This window comes from Stegodyphus dumicola, chromosome 3 (genome assembly GCF_044657685.1).
Source record: "Stegodyphus dumicola isolate Sdum_Otavi_A_Nest chromosome 3, ASM4465768v1".
In the NCBI taxonomy this organism is placed as follows: domain Eukaryota; kingdom Metazoa; phylum Arthropoda; class Arachnida; order Araneae; family Eresidae; genus Stegodyphus; species Stegodyphus dumicola.
Genome location: NC_140770.1, coordinates 18,498,016 through 18,523,046, shown reverse-complemented (window position 1 = coordinate 18,523,046; position 25,031 = coordinate 18,498,016). Strand labels below are relative to the sequence as shown.

General features: G+C 32.7%; 2 protein-coding genes across 3 annotated transcripts in view; one reads left to right on the top strand and one right to left on the bottom strand.

Annotated features, from left to right (window-relative positions):
• Positions 1–5,917, top strand: part of LOC118205806 (Na(+)/citrate cotransporter-like) — a 120,718-nt gene extending 114,801 nt beyond the window's left edge. Inside the window, exon 13 of the mRNA XM_085812292.1 lies at positions 5,631–5,917. Within this exon, the coding sequence (XP_085668418.1) occupies positions 5,631–5,849 (219 nt within the window). The 3' untranslated portion in view covers positions 5,850–5,917. The remainder of the gene's footprint in view (positions 1–5,630) is intronic.
• Positions 5,918–19,940: 14,023 nt separating this feature from the next.
• Positions 19,941–25,031, bottom strand: part of LOC118199910 (uncharacterized) — a 42,116-nt gene continuing 37,025 nt past the window's right edge. For both annotated transcript variants that reach the window (XM_035371781.2, XM_035371780.2), the window contains exon 4: positions 19,941–24,268. In XM_035371781.2, the coding sequence (XP_035227672.2) occupies positions 24,093–24,268 (176 nt within the window). In that variant the 3' untranslated portion in view covers positions 19,941–24,092. The remainder of the gene's footprint in view (positions 24,269–25,031) is intronic.

Below are 25,031 nucleotides of genomic sequence, written 5' to 3'. Positions count from 1 at the left end.
CTTTTGACTGTATATCTTACCCAAGACCAATTTTAATAAACAGTTCGAAATTGGTCTAATTTAGAGTTCTGTGATGAAATTCCCATGATGAAATTATTGAGAGCGACCACGACGCAAATTCAGAAATATATGCCGATGAAAATGAAAATCCATGTTCTCCTTCTGCAAGAGATTTTTTTATTGGAAAAAATGAATTCAAATAGTCTATTCAAGTGCCCCAACAAGGGTGTTCGAACTCGTAGTCACAATATTATTCTTCGTTCAATCTATACAACTGCTCATAGAACCCGACGTTGGACTATGGCAATATTCTTCAGAAACTTGGATATATGTGCAATAAATGCATTCGTATTATTTCAATCTTATCCCACTGGCTCCGAAAATGAAACGAAAAGATTTCATTAGCAATTCAGTCGGTGCAGTCTCATGTAAAACGGAGGATAACTTCATCATTTTTACCCAAAGATCTCAAACTTACAATAAGAAGAGTTTTCGGAATAAATGATGATGAAGGAAACATTGCGATCGAAGACGATAAATTAGATAAAAAAAAAAAAAGAAAGTGCTATATTTGTCCATCAAGAATAGAAAAAAAAAAAAAAAAAAAAGGAAAACAGCTTACAAATGTATAGAATGCAAAGAACTAGTGTGTCTACAATGCAGTAGAAAAGTATGTATAAAATGCAGCTCGAATTATAATTTTTAAAATAAAAATTAATTTTTTATATTCTTATTAAAGCATTCTTATCGCAAATTTTAATGTAAAATAAAAATGTTGAATTTTAAAATTTACGTCTTCCATCCCGATACGTAAGCGAAGGAACTATTATCATAGTATATATTTTATTCTAATGAACTGATTTAACTCTAAAAATTGCTTTATATCTTCATGAAAAAATTAAATATATGAAATTAAATAACATTTATTCAAATAAGAAAAGTAAAACAATATCATATTTTGTTTTTAGCAAAAGCGGTCTGAGAGACCGCTCACAGTATTTATGCGACAATTTAAGTCACAGTAGTTAAAGGTTAATCGGTTTTAGTTACACAGAGTAGACATTTCTTACATACGAAAACCATTTTCTAATTTTGTAAATGAACGGCTCAATAGTTAGCAGTTTTATACAATATACTTATTCCTTTTTATTCACAAAGTCAATAAATAATAGACATAAAATCAATAAATTTACTCCTGAATAGTAATGCTTTTGATTCGAATGACGAATCAGATAAGGAATACATTCTATAGTACCATTGCCACAAAAGTTATATTTCGTTATCATTAAATACATTACCACCAGCTAGAAAATCAATAAATAGTAAAACGAATGGTATGCTTTCATATGTAGAAAAAATTAAGAAAAAAAAAGGCTATGAAATATTTAAAAACATTACCCAACATGTTTTACTGATATTGTTATAAATAACAAGATGAATGTTTTCAAAATATCAATTTGAAAAAATCTGATGTGTATACCACATGACTTCTTTGTACGGAATATTAAATTATACGCATTTTTTCTTGCATCTCGTTTAAACTTATTGGATTGAATTAAACCTACTTCGCCGACAGCGCATAAACCACAATAGAATAAATGCATTCTTTAAAATTCACTTTATTTTTTTACCATAGCGACACTCTGGCGCTAGGTTCACTTAACAGTATTATATTTCATTCATATTATAACTCAGAATGCACAAAATTTATATCATTTAAAGAATTATCTAATCGTTACCACATGTTCTATTCAAATACTATAATAAAGCTAGAACGATGTATAAAAGAAATTAAGCAAACAAAACCAAAAAGAAACAGTTTTTCACAGACGACTGAGTATTTCTCATTCAATTAATTCAGTTCTCACTTCGCGACAAGGCAAAAATACATAAAAACTCAAAATATCTGTATCAAAAATTACGAAGTAAATCTTAAACACTTATTTCCTCGAACAAATTCCAGAAAGGATTAAGCATGATTTAATTCGCAATAATAAATGAAGGCGTTAAATAATAAATGAAGGAAATATATTTATATACGTTTGGCGCGGCCGATTGCAACCAAAATACGAGGTGCACATCTACATGTTATAGTAGTTCTATATACAAAATTTCAACGTTGTGAGGCTACTCGTTTTTGAGTTATGCGAGATACGTACGTACGTACATACGTTCGTACAGACGGCACGAAAAACTCTCTTCAGAATTCATTTTAAAGCAGTTTCATAATTTTTTGGAGGAAAAGAATCTTATTCTGTCCTTACGTATAGATATCACGCAAATACATCGTTAAATTGCATTCGAAAGCGGTCAAAATGGATATTTTCGTTGAAATATGCTGCCTGAAGCTTTTCCCGATTACAATACTTCCTTTTTACTTCGTACAAGGAAGTAAAAATTAATAAATATTAAAACCAATAAAGTAAAAATTCAAAACCTCAAAAAAACGAACCTTATTCAAAACCTTCAAAAACCTCTTCGAGCCAAGTGTCTTTTTCATACTGCCGATTACAATGAGAAAGAAAGTTTGCCCAACTAGATATTATACCAGTTCTGTGCACAAAATATCAACATTCTACGGCTAATCGTTTTTGAGTTACGTGAGATAAATACGTACGTACAGACGTCACGAAAACATCAATTTTGAATCCATTTTAATATCCATTTTGGAATAGGAGTCCTTTATTTTGCCCATAGCAATAGACTTCAAACAAAAAATAGTCAAACTGGATATTTCCGTTGAAATTTAAAACCAAAATTTTTCGTGATTACAAAACGTTAAAAAATAAGGGGGGAAGAAAATTGAGCTCTACAGTCTTCTATCGGGAGAGCAGGAAGACATAGGGGGAGAAAGTGTCCCTTCTTTTCACTCCTCCGACTTTCGCATTGGTAGAGGTAAAATCTGTTCCTCTCAAACATCTGTATTTCTATCATCTACCCGTGTATAGAAATTTTTGATGGAATGAATTTCCTTTCCCCATGCCAAGTAAAATGTTACAGCGTTAACAATAGCATACTTAAATGAAGGGATTACTTCTCTCTTGGGGATCTTTGTGCGGTTTCACCCACTGCATGTAATTTTCTCCTCTTAAGACAGGATTGCAGCAGCAAGTATCAATGCCTAAACGTTGACGCTAAGAAAAGGAGATGGAAGATGCATTCAAATAAGAGAGCTACTTTTAATCGCTTCAAAAGAACGTTTGGCATGCCATTTTACAACTTTCAAAACCAATGAACCATGCGCTAGCGTGATGGGACAGAGCACCAGTTAAAAAGTGGACGCGACCGTTCGGGTAACCTGCCGATGTGTGAACGCACGGGCGTTTCTGGCAGCTTCCCTGTAAAAAACATTAAGCTGCAGCTTGAATGTAAAATTTATTTACAAAATGAGGTAAAAATAAATCGCTTTTGTATTACTGTTACTCACATGAGTTTCATTCATTTAGCAGTTCCTCTGTGTATTACGATGATGTTATGCTACCTGGAAATTATTACTCAAGGCTATGATATTTTTGATTGGTATAGTGCCGTGATTCTCAACCTTTTTTTGTCACGGCACACTTTTAACGATTTCAAAATTTGGCGGCACACAAAGAAAAGAAAGTTTAAAAGTTGTTTACTTACCTATAATACCTTGTGTAAAATAGTTTATGGTAATAATTTTGAACGTAAAATAAAATAATATGTACTACAAAAACAGGAGTACGTTTATCAAGGGATTAATTGCAATTTTGATAATTTCATTTATATTTGGTCGTAAAAATGACAATGCTACTCTCATATCGTCTTCTACATTTAATAGTCTCGATCTTTTTATCGTTTTTACGTATGTTGGTTAATACTGAAAATCCGAACTCACACAAATAAGATGTAGAAAACTGTAATAATATTTTCAAAGTTTTTTTGCCATCGCGGTATAATCGCATCTAATGTTAATCCAAAATGAATCAATTGATTCTTCTGAATATTTTTTAATTAAATCTCGATTATTAGAAAGCGAAATTAGTTCTTCCTCTTCATTTAAAATTAAATCAAATTATTCGGCACCAAAATTGGCTTGGATACCACAATTGGCGCGCTTATTAATGTCTTAAAACCCGAATTTCGCCAACTCTCATGAGTACTGTACACTAGGATTAAACCCATTATAATTTTTACTATATTTATTTCCAAAACTTGGTGGCATACTTTAAGAATTTGGCGGCACACAAAAGTGCCGCGGCACAGTGGTTCAGAATCACTGGTATATTGCCTCGCAATCAAATATATGTTTGTGTGCTACATCGTAATGTTATAACAGTGTACTCGACCCTTCAGCTTAACCACACATGCGGTTTCTAGCAAATATGAAATCCCTAACATCTGTAAAAAATTAAATTACGGTATTGTAGTGGTTAAGGTTTAAAAATGATCAAAATCATGGAACCAGTTTTCAGTTGTTTTAAGTCGTTCTAGTATTAAGTGACCTTACACACCTTAAACCCCTTATGATCTTCGACTGTTGCAACAATTGGGATATTTTATTTATTTTAAAAGCAATTACTTCCTACTTTTTACAGCTGACTACATAATATAGCTGCTTTAGAAATTAGTAACTAGAAAAGCTTGTGTTGCCACAAATAGTTTTGTAATTTAATCCGCTTTGTGACAAAATATTTCGTCATATTTCCGCCTTGCGCGCGTGATATTTTAAAAATGACTAATGGTACATACTTGAAATTGGATGGAATTCTTTATATGGGCACTATTTTCTAACTGAACCCAAAATTTGATGAATATTTTAATATTAAATAATTTTATACACGAAAGCATTACAGAATTTTTTAATAAAATACATTTTCTAAACGCAACTCCAAATAAAATAACAATTTAACATGAAATTCTCAGTATTTTTGATTTACAATAGTTTTCCAAATGTTATAAAAGCAATATCTTTATATATATAAGCGGCTAAAGTGTGTTTCGCTGAGAGTTTATTGTGTCCATTCGGAAAAATGAGCGCAGAAATTCACGTTTTCGCAGTTTTTAATTAATATCTCGGCCGATTTAAGTCGTACGAAGATGAGAACTATATTGATGGATTCGGAGAATTTTTTGGAATCCGAGAATACGCGTCTCGAATTTCAACTCGGCGCCGTTCCGTAGATATTCGAGAAAAAAGAATTTGGCACGTAGCCAAATCTCTCTAATAGGGAAAACCCAAGAAAACTATATAAATGCAACTCCAAATAAAATAAAAATTTAACAGGAAATTCTTAGAATTTTAGGTTCACAGTAGTTTCCAAATGTTATAAAAGCTATATATTAAATATGGAATTAAATTATGCAACAGAATATTTTAAACTGTGCGCGCAATGTGGAAACATGACGAAAAATGTTGTCACAAAGCGGATTAAATTATAAAAATATTTGTGGCAACACAAACTTTCTGATGACTATTTCAGAAAGCAGCTATATTATGTAGTCAGCTGTAAAAAGTTGGAAGTAATTGCTTTTAAAATAAGTAAGTTGTCCCAATTCTTGCAACAGTCACATATTCGAAGATCTTACGGGTTTTAAGGTGTATGAGTCCCCTTAAGCGTGGTTAAACTTTCTAATAGTGCTCAGACTTACTGCTCTTCTCTTTGCAGGCAAAACCAGGACTGGTTATGAATCTTCTTTGCTGTGCTGTGCAAGTCCTTATGGTGAACACATTAGGCGTGGCAATGTTTGATCTTAACCGATTTCCCAGCTGGGCTAATGTAACTGCCAATGAATCACTTTGTTCATCATTCACAGAGGCGTCCGAGAGAGTCATGAGACTCAATTACGCTATACAGCTTTTAAATACGGACAATTTGATGACTTAAAAACGTAATCGGGTAAATATCATTAGAATATGCCTGTGGATGGAAACATATGTTACAACCAAAAACTATCACAATAAAGCTTTAACTTTTATTTCGTTCTTCTCTTGCTTAATAACTGTTAGAGAAACCATTTCCATTTATACCAAAAAGATCGCCTAAAAACAAAACATAAATATTGCTATACAAGAATTAAAAACATCCAGTAAAGACATCTAATTACTACGAGTAGCATAATATTCTATCCCCCCCCCACAGTAACTTGTTTCATTTATATGGAATATGTCCTTCTTCCCAAGCGGGGTTGACTCAGTGAACGCCTGGGAAGCACTGGTAGTCAGGGGGTATAATAACAGACCATGGAGGTAGGAAGTAAGAGTCGCCCTAAACCAGTTTCTCCGTACCCTGCTCTGAAGCACCGGCGATCCCTACGTGGTGACCAAAACATTGGGTCATTTACCATTGAGTTCTATGGGATTTGACGCGTTCGGGTGTAAATATTTTGTAATTACGTCGCAAATATACATATAAATGTATATATTTTCTTTTTCTACAATACTTCAGAGTCCTAAGTATGTGAAAACAACATATTTTTAAACAACATTTCATTCTGAATGGAATTAAATGCTATACTTTTCACAGGACAGTTTTCTCAGAATGGTTTAATTTGAATGAAATATTTTCACAAGTTTTCGTTAATTACATTAGAAAAAAAAATTAAGGTAATTCGATTTTATTCGGTTAAGGTACAAAAATTAAGATCAAAGTTTATTGTATTATTAATATTAAAATTATGCATTATTTCTTTTCTATTTATAGAGCTTCTTCCTAAAATACTTTCTTAAATATGACATGATTTTTTGGCTTCTTTTAAATCGAAAAATGTAAGTCAATTTATAATTAATGCTCTATTCGGTTCATTTTAAATTAGAGAATTATTAGGAAAATAGTATTTGACTTTCTCTGAACATTTCTGAAAGGGAATAAAATAAGGTTTTTTTTTTTTTTTTTTTTTTTTTTTTTTTTTAAGTATTATTTAAAATTTGTAACTGAGTTATTATAAAATGTAAAGGGAATAATTCTTTTAATTATACTTATCAGATTTTTTTTTTACCCTTCATTTCAACAATACATATTCCAAAACTCTTTATTACGTTCTTAAGTGCGCATCTCATAGCATTTGCTTTACAATACCTTTTAACAGATTGCTTTCCAATACGAACAATTCTTGCTTAAATAGTTTTATAACGTATTTGTCAACAGGATTTCAGTTTATGTTTACAATTCAATATTAAGGTTATTATATATTTAGATAACATTTATAATCATTATAAATTAGATACATTTAATCATTAGATTTCTTCACAGTACTATCACAGTTGTTTATAAGTGAATAAATTCTTCATTTCAAATACATTTATAAATAATTTAATGAATATTTAAGTATTTTGTCAAAGGCAGATACATGCTTTTTGCAAGCACATGCATAAATACCCATACATATTTCCTATTTATCATTTCCGTCATGTGCAAATCTTTAATTTCTGTGCATACACTATATTTTTCGTGTAAAGTAATTTACACTAATTTACCATACACCCGAAAGTTTTACATAAAAAATATATATGAATATAATTTGAATGAAAATTATAAGTATTATTTTTAATACCCACTCAAAGGTCAGTTTTTCTTCAAAATTCCCCCACGATGGCATCTCTCTCTTTAGGCAGATAGCCCTTGCATGCGTTACTCTATTTAATAAAAACTTAATCTGACCTATGTGCCTAATTACAAATATTTTAACATACATAATTTTATATTTACATTTAGCCATTAAGTTTCAAACTTTTCAAATCTTCTAGAAAATAAATTTTGGCAGATTTCTTTTAGCAATTTTCTTAAAATCTATATTTTTGTAGTGCAACAGCTTAAAATTTTATAAAACAAATTCATAATCAAAATCGCTGTTGTTAGTTATCGAAAAATAACCAAGATGTGATTTTTGCGTAAATGTCAGTAAACTATACAAATTGCTATTATCCATCACACTATGAATGTTTCTTTCATGCGACAGTGTCCCTTTTTCGATTTCTATGGAACTGTCGTGTGTCGAAATACTATCAGAATTTTGTCAAGCGAGCTTCTGAATGTAAACAAAAAACACCCCGTCTGGTGACCCAAGCTTCAAAGCAGTGCTTCACTTCTAGCGCGGAATGGCCCCTCCTCCCTTTCCTACCTCCATGTAACAGACTTCACAGAAGGCCTGAGGGCTCTCGGGACAGAGTAAGGCTCGGCAGGGACCATACTGATATTGCCTTGTCTGCCCTTGCTCTATGGGGTCACAACATCGTCGATTGAACAAGGGCGGGGCGGCATTAATCCTGTTTGGCATCTCTTGTTCCATTAGGTCGGGAGCCGTCTCGTTCCAAAATGTAATGTAATATGTCCTTTTTGAATTTACACGAAAGTTGCTGTTTATAATTCTGGCCTTGGCAACAGTAAATGTTGCTAGGCAACCGCATACGATTCCAATCGAAAGTCTGATTAATTCTTCAGAATATTTTGCCATTTTAGCGTGATTTGTGTTGTTTACAAGTAAACTGAAAAATTCATCTTGAGCAAAAAAAAAAAAAAAAAAAACGGAATTGACTCGTGAACATTTTCGTGCTATTATGTTTCAGAATTTTCTATGTGGATTATCAAGACAAGAGTGCTTCGATGAAGTTAATTCTTTATACAGTGATAAATCCCAATCCTACAGCACTGCAAAAAAATTGGTGCAAAGAATTCAATCGCAATCGACGTTCGCTTATGGACCAATTCCGTGAAGGTCGTGCAAAATCGGTTGTTGTGCCAGAAAATATCGATACTGTGCGTGAACTGATAAAGTAAGATCGTCACGTGACACACCGTGAGACTAAAGCATCTTTTTGGCATCAGAAGGTATAACATGAACACTTGGCCGTCATTGTTCGCGTTGAATCTCGCATAATCTGACAAACGCTCAAAAGAAGGCTCGTGTCGATTGGCGAAAGGAAATGCGGAAAAATACATTAAGTGCATCAAACGCTGTGTATAACATCTACACACGTAACATGTGTGTAGATAACACACGTAATCATGGATCTGTGATATGAGACCGAAGTTAAACAGTCGACTGTATGGGTCTTCCAAGACGAGCCAAATCCAACAAAAGTTGTTCGCGTTAGAGGCACAGCGAAGTTCACAATTCTTAGACAGAAAACTAGGGTTTATATCAAATTCAGTTCCAAATCTTTTATTTCATTCTTTACAAGTGATACAAATTATATTTTATTGGGTTCTACTCTTATACGCGCCCTAAGATCACCAAATGTGGTGATATGTGTTCTGCGCTGATTTTTGGCGCGAGTGCGTGTTGTATGGCAACCGTTTTGACGTCGAAAATTCTTTTGCTGAATTGATTTAATAGCTCAATGGTTCGTGTCGTGCGTGTTTTGAAATGGCCTATGTTCCAATGAGAGACGTGTTTGCAAGAGGGTCTGGGAGATTATTTTTAGTGGCTATGCAGGATAGAAGTAAGGAAACGGTGATGTAGTGTATTAAAGAGTGGATTGAGCCTTGTAGAACTATTTTTTTCGGATGGCTGAAAATCTTACAAGGATTTAGGATAAGAAGGTTTTGAACATTTATTTGTGAGCCAGAGTATGAATTTTGTGGATAGCGAGTCTGGCTGTCATATAAATACCATAAAGAGTACGTGTACGTAATTAAAAAATGTTAAAGTTACGTTCTGCTGTCCGAAAAAACATCCATTATGGTAAGTGCATTTTATTTTATTGGTTTTATTGGTACAACTCTAATATACGCCCTAATTTCACCAAATGTGGCGATATGTGTTCTGCGCTGGTTTTCGGCGCGATTGCGTGTTCTATGGCAACCCTGTTGACGTTGAAAAATCTTTCGCTGGAGCTCGTTGGTTCGCCTCTGTGTCTGAGAAGATGGGAGGGAAAGATAAAATGGTAGTTGTTGAATTGAAGTTCGGCAAACGGAAATATGATTGTGGCTATCCTGTTGAGCGGTAGTGAGTATTTGGAAGTGTGGAAAGAGGGTCTGGGAGATTATTTTTAATGGTAGTGCATGATAGAAGTAGGGATTTGTGATTTTATTTATTTGTGAACCATAGTATAAATTTTCTGGATAGTGTGTCTGGCTGTCATGTAAATACGATAGTGATTACGTGGCGGCATGTTAAAGGAGGTATGAAATTTATATTTCTGCTATTCGAAAACGCATTAATTCATAGTAAGTGCATTTTATTTTATCCTTGTGCTTATTTTGTAGAATGTTGTGTTCATTGGTTCTTTAGTATGAATTTCTGTTGTTATTGTTGTTTTTTTAAATTGTTTGAAATTTATTTTAGTTTATTTTGTTGTTTAGTGTCTAGACTGTACAATTTGTAGATGTTTTTTAAAGTTGAAACAGAACGCTGTGTACATGGTATTATTTGAAAATTATTGTTATGTTATTTTATTAGAGCGAGGAGTGCGTAGATCGTAGATTCCTTCCTTGCCTAAATTGTGCAATTCGTAGAATTTTTTTAAAGTTTAAACAGGATGCTGTGTACATGGTATTCTTTGAAATTTATTGTTGTTATGTTAATTTATTAAAGCGAGGTGTGCGTAGTTTGTAGATTCGTTCGTTGCCTACATTGTGCAATTCGTAGATGTTTTTTTAAGTTAAAACATGTCGCTGTGTACATGGGTTCTTGTCAAATATTTTTGGTTAGAAACTTTACGTTTTTGCTATCTAAATTTTTTGTTTTTGTTTCGGATTTTTAGCTAAATTGTGTGTTCAAAACGTAGTTTTTGCATGTGCGAAAACCGCGTTTTTGGAGACATTTTAGGCTAAAAGTTCAAAATGTAGACAAAAAATTTAGATAGTAATATGGCAGCGTGAAGTTTCTCGCCAAAAATATTTGGCGAGAAATTTGGCGACTTGAGGGCGCATATCAGAGTAGTTCCCTTTTATTTTGTAGAATGTTATGTTCATTGTTTTTTACTATGAATTTCTGTTGGTATTGTTGTTTTTTGAATTATTTGTAATTTATTTTAGTTTATTTTCTTGATTTGTGCGCAGTGCCTAGATTGTGCAATTTGTAGATCTTTTTTTAAGTTTAAACAGACTGCTGTGTACATAGTATTCTTTAAAATTTATTGTTATTATGTTAATTTATTAAAGCGAGGAATGCGTAGTTCGTAGATTCCTTTGCTGCCTAGATTATGCGATTCGTAGATTTTTTTTAAGTTAAAACATATCGTTGTGTACATGGTTTCTTATCAAATATTTTTGGTTAGAAACTTTACGTTTTTGCCATCTAATTTTTTTTTTTTTTTTTTTTTTTTTTTTTTTTTTTTTTTTTTGTTTGTTTGTTTTTTTGTTTCGAATTATTTTTAGCTTAAACCTTAAACTATCTAATTTTTAGCTTAAACTATGCGTTTTTGGAGACATTTTAGGCTTAAAGTTTGAAATGTAGACAAAAATTTAGATAGTAATATGGCACTGTAGAGTTTCTTGCCAAAAATGTTTGGCGAGAAATTTGGCGACATGAGGGCTCATATAAGGGTAGTTCCTTTTATTGGTTCAATTATAACGCACATAACATTTCTCAGCACAATTTAGACTTGAAATCTCGTTTCTACATCTCCCAGTCGTGTGACCGAATATGAAACGTCTAAAACAGCGTTTTGGCTGTATATAGTCTAGCTGTATAAGCCTTCCAACCCACTCGGACTCGTTTTCTCCTCCAATACTTCCGACTGACGATTTGCATCTATTCTGTAAACTCGATGAGAAATACCGGTAACATCCTACTATACGGTGCAGCCTTGGCGCGATTTTGAAAATTATCGCCAACACCAAAGATGATCCAAACAACGTCTATATATGTACTATACACTATATACTATGTGTGTATATAACGTAGTATCTACACTATATATTTAGTATATACTATGTACATTCTTTGAATGACCCGTTTATTATTCATCGTGTATGTCGCGTTTATACTGCTCATCATAAAATCGCCAAAAGTAGCCAAATCCCGTGTGCACCGGATACTAGGATTAAACCGAAATACCTTCTTCATCCTCATTTTTAATCTTAAAAAGGGGACGTACACAATCTCAATTACAACTACAATTTTCGATCCTTTTCGCAATCGCATCTTTATCTTCCAGCAAATCAAAAATATTATATATCACCACGGGCGGCAGAATAAATTTTCTTTTGCTGTATTTTCACTTTAACTTTTAAATTTAGATTCTGCTCAATCACATCTTGTAATCGATTAACATCTTTCTTTTCTTGGACAATCAAGTCATCATTCCGACGATGATAAGAGCTCATAATATTAACATTAATGATCTTCGGAAGGGACACTCTCCAGAATTTCATCGCAAACACCTATATCCGATTATATCGGTGTAACTGTCAATTCATTTTCTTTCCAAGTTTCCATAGACCTCTCATCGTTACTACTTTTTTTCACAATCTATCCTTTAAATATTTTTTTTATTTATCATTTCCGTAAAAGTATATTTTAGGGTACCGCTTGGCGAAACTTGGCGATTTTTGGTGGTACATGGATACCGAGTTTGTGCAATTCTTTTGACTTGTTATTTTGGCCTGCGTAGCGGCGGTTTCTGCCGCAAAAATTGCATATACACATCGACCTATTTTCACTTAAAACAAAATCCTCGAATTGCACAAACTATGCTTTACGCACTCCCTTCAGTTTGTCCATGTACACGTCGATATAATTTCACTTAAAATGTCGAAGGAGCACCCAGTTCTACAGTAGAGGCAAACAAAAAATACATAATCTCAATAAACTACATTCTAAACCAAACAATAAAATAACACAAAAAAGGAAAAACCTGTTATGTATTTTAGCACTACACAAAGCAATTATCTCCTTACCTTATTTAGAAATCCATTCGTCTTCAGTCTGTCGCACACAAAATTCCTTAATAGCATTATGAAATTATCTGAACTACAATCCGTGGCTGATCTTTGGAATATGGTAACTGGTAGTTTGGCGACATTTTGGAGGCGATAAAGGTTACAACCTAGGACTTTGGTAATAATGTCAGCAGTACTCAGTTCCGATTACGCATTATTTTGTGTGAGGGAAATGAGAGATCATGAGATATGTCATGTGATATCAATGGACGAATTACAGTTCTTTAATCGGAAAAGGGGGGGCAATTTGGAAAAATATCTGTGGCAGTATATTATTTTGTATTAAGCTTCATTGTGTGTTGTGTGAAGTAGTGTTGAATAATTTTCGGATTGTATGGCGCTGTCTAATATTATTTTAAAGATCCGGAAACAGGTGCACATACCAATACAATAGAGGGCACATGGAGTGCTATAAAAAGCGACATTCCGAGGCATTGTGATAAAGAGAATTTTGCTTTTTATTTAGCGGAGGAAGTGTGGAGGTAAAATTCGTAGAAAAAATCGTTCGGTTGATCTTTACATTATGGTAACTTGGCGTTTTTTTTGGCGAAAATTTGGCGACCAACTCTACTACAGCAACCCTCTATTTTTTTTCGGTCGCCATTTTGTCTTCACGAAGTAAAGACATGTTTCTTTTCTTTTTATCTACTGAACACTTCTTCCAACAATCTACTAGCCGAATTACACTTATGCTAGAAATTTTATCTAACAAAACTGCTTAATCATGACAAATATTCACTGCAAAATTGGGAAAAAGTGCACAATACCATACTCCTTACGCGTTTTTCAAAATAACACATAAACATAAACCATGTACGCGTTGACTTATTTTTACTTAAAAAAACATCCCAGAATTACACAAAAATGGCATTGCGCACACTCTTCACTATATCCATGTACACTGCTTTTTTCTCATAAATTAGAAAAATTTCACGAAAATACATGACAATTTTCTCAATCTTTAAACCCGGTAAAAAGAACATATATGAAATTACTTAATAACGAAAAAGTATATACCCTTTCCAAATATGAACATTTCCACGTATAAAATAAATAAAATATCCAAAAACTTTTACTTCTAAATTATCTATTATATTATAAACGTCACCAACGAATTCATACCGCAAACATTACAAATACTTAGTGTCAAATATTTAAATTATTTCCATGCACGTTTACTTCAACTAAAACGTATACCAAATTCCTACAAACATAAAATTCACAAAATAACTATCATTTAATTAAAATATAATTAAATTCAAAAACACTACTTAAAATATAAATAAGCACATACATTAAATTAATAAAAATTAGCTTACAATCCTAATTACTTTAAACTAAATCATTGCTAATAACAATTTTCCCAATAATACCAAATTACTTTACTTCCACCTTACATTTAGAACAATGCATAAAAATAATATCCTCAAATAATTAAAAATACTAACTTACCTAATCTTCTTCAGAATCTTGATTACGTGTCCGATAAACTTTTCTTATTTCTGTTTCAGGATCTTTAAAATCATACTTATAGTTCACAGCAAGGTACCAGGTAAAATAAATAACTTAATAAAACATCTTTACTTCTATCTCGCACAACCTTAAAGAAACACTTATTACTACCCCTTTCAATCCCACTAAATACCCATTTCGAATTCACTTTAGTTAGGGCCATGGGATCCAAAAATTAACGAACACTGTTTCACACAACACAGAATAAAGCCAAATACAAAATTTCCAGATTTTTTTCCCGATTTTTCCCCCTTTCCGATTAAAGAACCGTAATTCGTCCATTAATATCACATGACATATCCATGATCTCTCATTTCCCTCACACAAAATAATGCGGAATCGGAACTGAGTACTGCTCACATTATTACCAAAGTCCCAGGTAGTAACCTTTATCGCCTCCAAAATGTCGCCAAACTACCAGTTACCATATTCTAAAGATAAGCCGAAATTCGTTCGTCTTCAGTCTGTCGCACACAAAATTCCTTAACAGCATTATAAAATCATCTGAACTACAATCCGTATATTGGCGTCGCCACAGAAATTCACAAAAATAAGAGTAAAAAATATACTACGTACTTCCGGACTATGGATACTAAGTAAACCTTCATTGACATACCAGTCCATTAATGCACTTTTTCCCTTTCGTTCCAAATCGTCCAGAAACTTCAAATTAATCCTACTATATTCAGCCATTGTACCGTCTAAACAATGAAACAAGCAATGTACTTCCTAAGCAACACACACCAGGAAAGTCCTTTCAAAATTTCCCAGAATAATGCAAACGATTACGTCATAATAGGGTTTCCATAACATTCAACTACTCAGGTTACCATATTTGATACAACAACTTGACGATAAATGAAACAGCAACTTCGCGATAATACAAGGGGTAACTTGTCAACTCTAACCATCATTTCTTTAATATCGTTGTTCCCATTCTTAATATCACTTTATTCTCCCATCGTTTGTGCGTCTCAAATCTTCTTGCAGAATTTTCATATTTCGAACTAGCAGCACATCAAGCACTCTATCTATTCCTCACGCCAATCCATCTACAATTTCCTTAGAGACTTCGTTTTCAGTTTGTCAACATATTGATATAAAGCTCTGACAGACGATATAACGTCTCATCAGATTCTTCCATAATCATTAAAGCGTCCTATCTCTAAAACAACAACAACAAAAAAAAAAAAAAAAAAAAAAAAAAAAAAAAAAAAAAAAGAATCCAAGATAAAAAAAAAAGCACGATAATAAAAGTCTAATAATAAAATCTTGCACAAAACACTGTAAAATAATTACAAATTTAAAATCAGGATTCTGGCTTAAAATCCACACTATATCATGCAAAATTCATAATTTTAGGCAATAGGCTGAAAGTCCAAAGTAAAGGTGCAGAACCGGTGAACGGAAAATGTAAACAAATAGCGGCCGCGCTAAGCCTAATGATATATACACAAATAAGTTTTTGACCGCAAAAGTGTCTCTAAATTAACGTGGTAGAGTGAGAAAATATAAAAAATACACAATAAATTCAAAAACCATCAAAACATTACTCACATGCATGAGTTTAAAAGTTAATAAGCATGAGTAAATCAATCATGTGTATATCTTCAAATATTGTATGAAAATAGCATTCTGTTACGCAAAAATACATGAAAATACAGTAAATAGCATCAATTACTCTCAAAGTTAGTGCTCTAAAACCTTCATGCGTGAATTCGAAGTCAACAAATATAATAAAGTCAAACCTGTGAAATCCGGTAAATCACGTAAATATTGACTTCTAAATGCATAAATAACCGTTAAATTACGTAAGAATGTACAATTATATCAAAAATTTGCAATAATAATCGGCACGCATTTGAAATCTTGGGTATGAAAACAATCAAACTCCTAAAATTCTTAAATAAAATCAATTTTTGACTAAACATGGTATCAGAAGATGTGAAATTGCATAAAAATATATATTATAGCCAAAAACATTTTTGAAATAGAGAAAAAAATGCCTTCATACATAAATTCAAAGCTTTAAACATGATAATTGTCAAACACCCAAAACTTTTGAATTAAACCAATCTAAGATAGTACAGTTCAAATAAAATGCGTAAATATACTAAATCACACCTATTTCTTAGTTCAGTAATACGTAATTAGTCAAAAAAATAAATAAATAAATAAATAAATAAACATACCCCTCTGTTAGATGTAACCGCTCTCGCATAGCAACTTGCACCAAATTCACTATGAACGTCGTACACTTGCATAAATCTTTATAAATCAGCATCGGAAAGTAAGAATAAGCACAATTAACACCAAAAACAAGACTTGCAGTCATATTTATAGCACAAAATCAACAAAATGAAAGCGCACCAAAATGACACAACAGCAATGGCGCCGCGCATGCTCAGATCAGAACTGAATGGGTCTCAGCTTTAGGGAAGAGAAACTTTCGGGGAGGATTTTTCTTAGAGAATTGCCTCATATTCACGTTACGTCACTCTTACGTAATCAACCAGTTCGAATAGGTTTTCAGCTTGCATCGAACTGCCGGTATTGAGTGGTCACTGGTGGGGAGTTACAAAGAAAAAGATTGAATTTTTTTAAGTGTATTTGTATTTATTTATTTCTTAGCCTAAAGGGCCAATTATCTCAGAATTGCTATTAATTTCATTTTGGCATTTTGCGTTTATTCAGTATCAACGGCGAATCCCTTTTTAAATTGTTGCCACCAAATATTACAACCCTGTATTATATTAAAAAAATCTGATGTGTACACCACATGACTTCCTTGTACGGATTATAAAATTATACGCATTTTCTCTTGCATTTCGTTTAAACTTATTGGATTGAATTAAATCTACTTCGCCGACAGCGCATAAACCACAATAGAATAAATGCATTCTTTAAAATTGACTCTATTTGTTTACCATAGCGACACTCTGGCGCTAGGTTCACTTAACAGTATTATATTTCGTTCATATTATAACTCAGAATGCACAAAATTTATATCATTTAAAGAATTACCTAATCGTTGCCATATGTTCTATTCAAATACTATAATAAAGCTAGAACGATGTATAAAAGAAATTAAGAAAACAAAACAAAAAAGAAACAGTTTTTCGCAGACGATTGAGTATTTCTCATTCAATTAATTCAGTTCTCACTTCGCGACAAGACAAAAATACATAAAAACTCAAAATATAGTTAGTAACGAAGTAACTACGAAGTAAATCTTAAACACTTATTTTCTCGAAAAAATTCCAGAGAAAGGGTTAAGCATCATTTAATTCGCAATCATAAATGAAGGCGTTATCTTTGCTGTTGCGAAGCTACCTTTCTCTACATTGGCAACAAATCCACTACTCTGCTGTTTCAAATGTAAACAATTTTTTTTGCGTTACAATGCAAGTTGTATAAATTGTTAAACTGCATATCTAATAAAAAGAAAGGTTTGTTTTAATCTTACTCTGTGTCTGGTATTATCTCATCGGTAGATTAAGACAGGATAATAAATTGTCTGTCTGTCTTCCGAGAGACGGACTTAACAATTAAAACAGTTTGGTTTCGTACCGGCTTCTTTGCCGTCTTTTGTTAAATATAACATTTAAATATATTGCAGAAATGAGTTCGATTTACAAAACTCAAATCTTTTCACTTTACTAAAAAATCTGATGCGGACATCACATGACTTCCTTGTACGCAATATTAAATTATACGCACTTTTTGCTGCACGTAAACTTTTTCCTCGGATTTCATTATAGATATATTTCTATAAGATGACTGAAAGTACAGAAACTGACTTAATTTTCTATTCTGCTGAGTTTCAAATGTAAACAATTATGGCTGCTACGGTGAATAAGAATTAGGCTTGCCTCACTTAAACAACTTTTAAACTGGTGATAATTCTACAGCTATTGCATTCAGATTAACTAAAGGCATAAAAATCTTAACCGCAAAATGAGAGTAAGGTAATTCAATAATTTTTAAAGCAAAAAATGCACAGTTTAGCAAAACATAAGAATAAAAATAACTGAGCTCACCGAACCGAGTAACACGAGTGGATATATACTTTTGGTGCGCGAGATTGCAATCAAAAAGAGAGGTGCACAATTACATGTTATAGCAGTCCTATATATAAAATTTACACGTTCTGAGGCTACTCGTTTTTGAGTCATGCGAAATGAATACGTACAGAGATCACGAAAAAAATCTCCTCTGAATCCATTTTAAAACCTTTCTACAACCCATTTTGGGAGAAAGAGTCCTTTAATTAGTCCTTACATAGAGATGTCACGCAAAAACATCGTCAAATTGCATTCGATATCGGCCAAAATGGCTATTTTCGTTGAAATGTGATACACGAAAATTTGCGCGATTACAATACTCTCTTTCTTTACTTCGTACAAAGTAAGTAAAAAGAAAAGTAAGTAAAAAGATATTTTTGCTTTTCTTTTTGTGAAAAAAGAATGCAAGTTTACAAGTTTAACTTTTTTTCGGTATTTCTTTAACTTTTGCCATATTCGTTTGTCTCTTACTCTGCTAATTGTTTTTTGTATAAAAATAAATATTTGACTACCCTTTGTCTATCAATATCGGGTAACAGACCTATTTAAGTGTAATTGAACTATTTTATTCACGCCATGAACTCATGAACTGTAACCGAACTATTTTATTTAAACGCCATCTCGTGGCGATATGAAAAAACGTCAGTCGACCTCCAGCCGCCATGATGATAGCTTACTATGTTAAGGTATTCTCAATGTTTGATGTTCCATTTCGTTTATGTTTCATTTTTATATATATTTCTTTTGTTTGTAACCGTTCCTGTGTGCTCTGTTAATAAATCCTTTTAAAGCTAGCCGACGCCTCCACCAAATGTGATGCAGCCGTTAGACCTATTTAAGTGTAATTGAACTATTTTATTCACGCCATGAACTCATGAACTGTAACCGAACTATTTTATTTAAACGCCCTCTCGTGGCGATATGAAAAAACGTCAGTCGACCTCCAGCCGCCATGATGATAGCTTACTATGTTATGGTATTCTCAATGTTTGATGTTCCATTTCGTTTATGTTTCATTTTTATATATATTTCTTTTGTTTGTAACCGTTCCTGTGTGCTCTGTTAATAAATCCTTTTAAAGCTAGCCGGCATTAGTGTCTATTGAGGAACGGCTACATCACAATCGTTAATTTGCTGCACTAATTCTTTATTTGATCTGGTACTAATACAGTTTTCAAACTGCTGCGTTTTTGTTAAATAAACTGCCATGAAATTAATTTTTAAAAAGACAACTCTAACTTGCGTCATTAGGTTTGTCTAAGCAGAAAGCATGAAAAATGGGCAATGCCCTCCTCGTTAATTGAACTTCGGGAACTTCCAAATGTTAGCCGGACTTTCTTTCCAATTAAACAACGAAGGCACTCGGAAAGTGAAAGTTTATACTTTACAAACTAATTAATTAATTAAGCATTACAATCGCAGACTCCTGAATACGGTTTTATATGTCAGAGAAAATTATGGCAATAGAGCAAAAATGTTTCTTTTGCTTGTGTAAGAAACACTAGAAAAAAACATGACCAAATCCAAACTGTTTTACTTACATCAACAAATTAAAGACAATATACAACAAGAAAACATTATTTTACAACATTTATAAAAATATTAAGCATCCTATTGCTATTTGGTAGAGTATTTAACAACATAATTATAGTGACATGACGTTATTTCAAGCAAATAAAAATTTAAAAAAAAAAAAAAATCTGAAATGTCTCAGATTTTCAATTACGTCCAAAGGGGCGTTTTTTAACATTTTGTGTGTTACCTTTCTTTATTAAATATCATATTCCTCGCACTTAAACCATAAGATCCAGTGCAACAGCAATATCGCAAAATAGTTTTAAAACGAGCCTATCTTTAGAATTTCCGATACAGAGACTCACGCGCTGGAGATAAAAATGTTTTTTCTGCACAACGTTGCCATTGCTCGCTTTGAAATCCTTGAGTTTGTTAATCAAAAATTCGTCAAAGTTTTAAAAAATAGGAAATCGATCATAAAACAAATTTCAAATTTCAAATTTGGTCTTCCACATGCTCATATTCGTTGGAGGATTACGTTATTCAAAATTCGATGACTCTATGTACCGTTGTTTTATCACAATACGAGAAATATACATACATTTATGCAGATTTTTCATTATTTAATTTCTTCAAATATAATGCAGGACTCTAACATTTTGTGGCAACAGTTTGAAAAGTGAACCGACATTTATGAGTCCGACACAAAATGCCAAAACGAAACTAATAGTCCTTCGGGATTCAAATCCCTTTGGACTAATAACTAAAAGCAATTAGTTTAATGGATAATTATTTTAGTGAAATAGATGGCTTCAATCAGAGCAAGGTTTCTTTAGACAATCTTTTCCAAAGAATTTCGTTCACCTGAGCAGATAATTATTAATTTATTCTGCCATGGCTAATTTTGTTGTTAACTATCTTGGTAATGATACTTGATTCTTGGTGGTATTTTCTTTTATTTCAACGATTTGTGGAGACATTAGGTATTTGGAAGCAGGAAAGATGAAAAATTAGCAGCCGCCCTCGCCCGGAATCGAACCACGGACCTCTGGAATACGCGCCCAGTGTGCAGACCACCACACCACGAATACACGCTAAGAAGGCGGGGAAAATACCTTACAGAGTTATATAATTCAATTTCTTAGTATGAAATGCGTGTCTGAAATGTAGCTATCCAAAATTTTCTTTAATTAAAAGTTTAGATAACTCATACAGAAGTATTTACACAAGCTCATTTGCATGTTTCTTTAATTAAAGTAACTATATTATTAAAATTCCATTAAAGCATCATTAGCTATTCAACGAATATGCAAATAAGACTTCAAATATATCGTAAAAGTAAACTTTGTCCCCCCCCAAAAAAAAATGGGAAAATTCTATCTCCCATTCTACTGGACCGAATATTATTAAAATATTCCATTAAAGCATCATTAGCTATTCAAAGAATACGCAAATAAGACTTCAAATATATCGTAAAGGTAAACTTTGCCCTCCCCTAAAAAAAATGGGAAAATTCTATCTCCCATTCTACTGGATCGACTGTCGAAATTTAACTTTCGTTTTCCATGTCTCGAAAGCGCCACTTAGGATATATATTAAATTTATATATAGCATTGTTCTAACATAGGTATTCTGACACAAAATCGGACCTTTTTCTGAAATAACATAGCAATTTTTTTCCATATTACCATTCTACAACTCAAATTATGCCAAGGTGCCAGGTTTTGTAAAACTCGCACGGGTAGGTTTTTAAAAATTAGCTCTAAAAATTTTAGCTAATCCACGTTAATTGAATTTAGTATATATTTATTAACATCTCTTTTTTTATCAAGCGTATTTAATTCTTCCTTTCACATTTCGAATTTTATATTCATTCTCAGATTACTCAGAATTCTGGACAAATTTTATTGTTGAATGGTAACTAAGGCCATGGAACGCTAACGTAATTTTCTTCCTACACCTAATGTCTAGCATAAAATTGGTCAACATAGAAGAAATTTTAAAGGTTTAGCTCTGTTTTCTTTATTGCCAAATTATTTATTAAATTAACGGTACTTCTCTCGCAGTGGGAAGGAAGAATTATTTTCTGCTCTTAAAAATTATCTTTGCAGTCTCTTGAAGATGGAATTAAATATATAGTTGGTACTTACGTATTAACGCAACCAGGCCAAAATTCGCATAAATCGCCAAATTTGGCGACCCTACTTACGGCAACCCTACGTGTTATGGGGCGTGTACTACCACAGCAATGGGTTTTCGGCGGAATTTGCCGAGAAAAGAAAGAGACTTTTTTGGTTACTGTACCTAACAGAAGCGCCGTTACCCTCATGGAAAAAATTTGCGAAAATATCAAGGAAGGGAGCATCATTTATTTGGATTGCTGGAAAGGATACAATACAAGTGAGTTCGAAAATGCTGGATTTCTGCATGGAACTGTTAATCACAAATATAACTTTGTGGATCCCAACACGGGCGTTCACACACAACATCTAGAGCGCATGTGGGGCTCAGCCAAATGGCGCAACAAAAAACAGAGAGGAACAGGCCGTCATCATCTTGACTCATACCTTATCGAATTTATATGGCGCCGAGCTCAAGCTGTTAATGACGAAGACGGTTTTCAATCAGTGCTAAAAGCAATAGCCAAAAGATTTCCGCCGAAAAAATAATTCTGCAACTTATTCAAATTCGAAACCGGAAGGGTTTAATTGCTATTCTATATTTTAAAACAAAATAATATAAAAAAAACTGTGTTAAAAATTATCTGTAATTAATAAATATACATTTTCTTTCTATTCATACTTTTTTACTCACACTTACAAATCGCGCCAACCTGGTTGCGATAATACGTAAGTACCATATAGGGTATAAGCTGCATTATTAGTTTAATATGCATTTACTTCAAAAGATTTCAGCTAATATTGAGGGGATTTGTTTAATTTACTTGATTTTATTTTGAAGCAACCTTTCCTGTTGCTCTTGCTTTCAACCCACGCTTTCTTTCCAAAACAAGATTTCAGTTTCGGGTGATATGCAAAGTATTGTAGAAAAATACTATCTAAGCTGGTGTCTGAGTTACTTCAAACGGAGCGTGTTTTGCCTTTCGGACAGGTTGTTACACTCATATTAATTTAAGCTTGCTATTGTACCGGCCGTGCATATTAATTGCTGCTTTGTGTGCGTCGGTGGTTGGGCTAACAGCCAACTTGCGTTAACCAACTCTGTGAAACTTCGGCTGATTATTTAACTTAGTTTTAATTTGATATTCCTATTGAGCCAAAAGTGTTGGCTTAGTTTTGTAAGCGCCAGGACTGCCGACTATAAATATTTTCTTGATTGGAATAAAAGTGTCTTTTCACCCTTCGCTTGTCTTGTCATTGATATAGAACTGAGGGAATAGTCGCTTCACAGTTCAAGTTAAGATCTAGCCAACAAAATGTTAAATTTAATTTAGATAGAATTTTACAATATTATGCAAAATATATCGATTATTTTTAGCTAGAATCTTACAATATTATACAAAATGTATCGATTATTTTTTCTGCTAGAAATCGATTATATTTAGTTAGAAGCTTATAATATTATATAAAATATATGGATTGTTTTTAGCTAGAATCTTAAAGTATTATACAAAATATATCGATTGTTTTTTGCTAGAATCTTACAATATTGTACAAAATATATCGATTATTTTTAACTGCTAGAAATAGATTATTATTAGCTAAAATCTTACAAAATATATCGATTGTTACAATATTATACAAAATATATCGATAGTTTTTAGCTAGAAATCTTACAATATTATACAAAATATATCGATTTTTTTAGCTGCTAGAAATTGGTTATTTTTAGCTAGAATCTTACAATATTATACAAAATATATCGATTGTTTTTATCTAGAATCTCACTATATTACGCAAAATATACCGATTATTTTTAGCTGCTAGAAATTCTCTTTCCTTTCCTCCTTAAACCTTAGATGAGGGAACTTTTTATTTTGTGTATGTAGTTCGCCCTTGTCATGCAGCTTCATCTCTAGGAGACAAAAATCAAGACGAAGTCAAAGAATAGGCACAAAATAAAACTGTATATGATTTCAGTTGACATTCACGTTAAAATATACAGAAGTACTGATTAGAAAGTCATTCAATTTTTATGCTTTTGCTTCGGATGTCACGTTTATGACTTTCTTCCGCCTTTGGAGCATAATTGTAAATGCAATGTTTATCAGCATTCCGCACCCAGTAAATATGCCTGCGTAAAAGAACGTTCTGTGGGCACCCAAGTAATCGAAACCTATTCCGGCAATCACACATCCGAGACCAGCACCTGAAAAAAAACGAGGAAAACGTCAGCAATAATTCTGCACAATTAAAATCGAATAGAAAGAAAAATACAACTTATTTTCAAATAATATATGCCGCTAAATTAAAATCGTGCATTTCAAGTCTCTAAAGTCTTATCCCTCTCCGTAATCCCTACGCCTGATGTCAAATTTTTCAATATTTTAACCACATCAAACATCTACAGGATATTATAAAGTAATGCATTAGTTATAATTTACTAACTTGACCTTTTTCGTCTGCTGGGTAATACAAAATTGTACAGCCTTCTGATTCCCAGCGCTGAAGCTGTATAAAGAGTTTTGGTGCAATTTGAGATCTACCACTTTTAGTTATTCAGTTATTTCATAGATGTCGCCACTACAATTAAACATTGTCATTTCATCGCATGTTTGAATATGAAAGCTGCAGAATAATTTTATGAAATTCTTAATTTTTATTACTTGGCTTAGTTATCATGAGTGACGAATGGCCTTCTTGTAAGGGGATGGGAGGACTAGGATACGATGATCGAACATAAAGCACCAAAATATGTATAAAAGTAGATATATATAAAAATATATTTATATACGTTTAGTGCGGCCGACTGCAACCAAAATACGAAGTACACATCTACATGTTATAGCAGTCCTATATACAAAATTTCAACGTTCTGAGGCTACTCGTTTTTGAGTTATGCGTGTAAGATACGTACGTATGTACAGACACCACAAAAAATTCTCTTCAGAATTCATTTTAAAGCAGGTTTA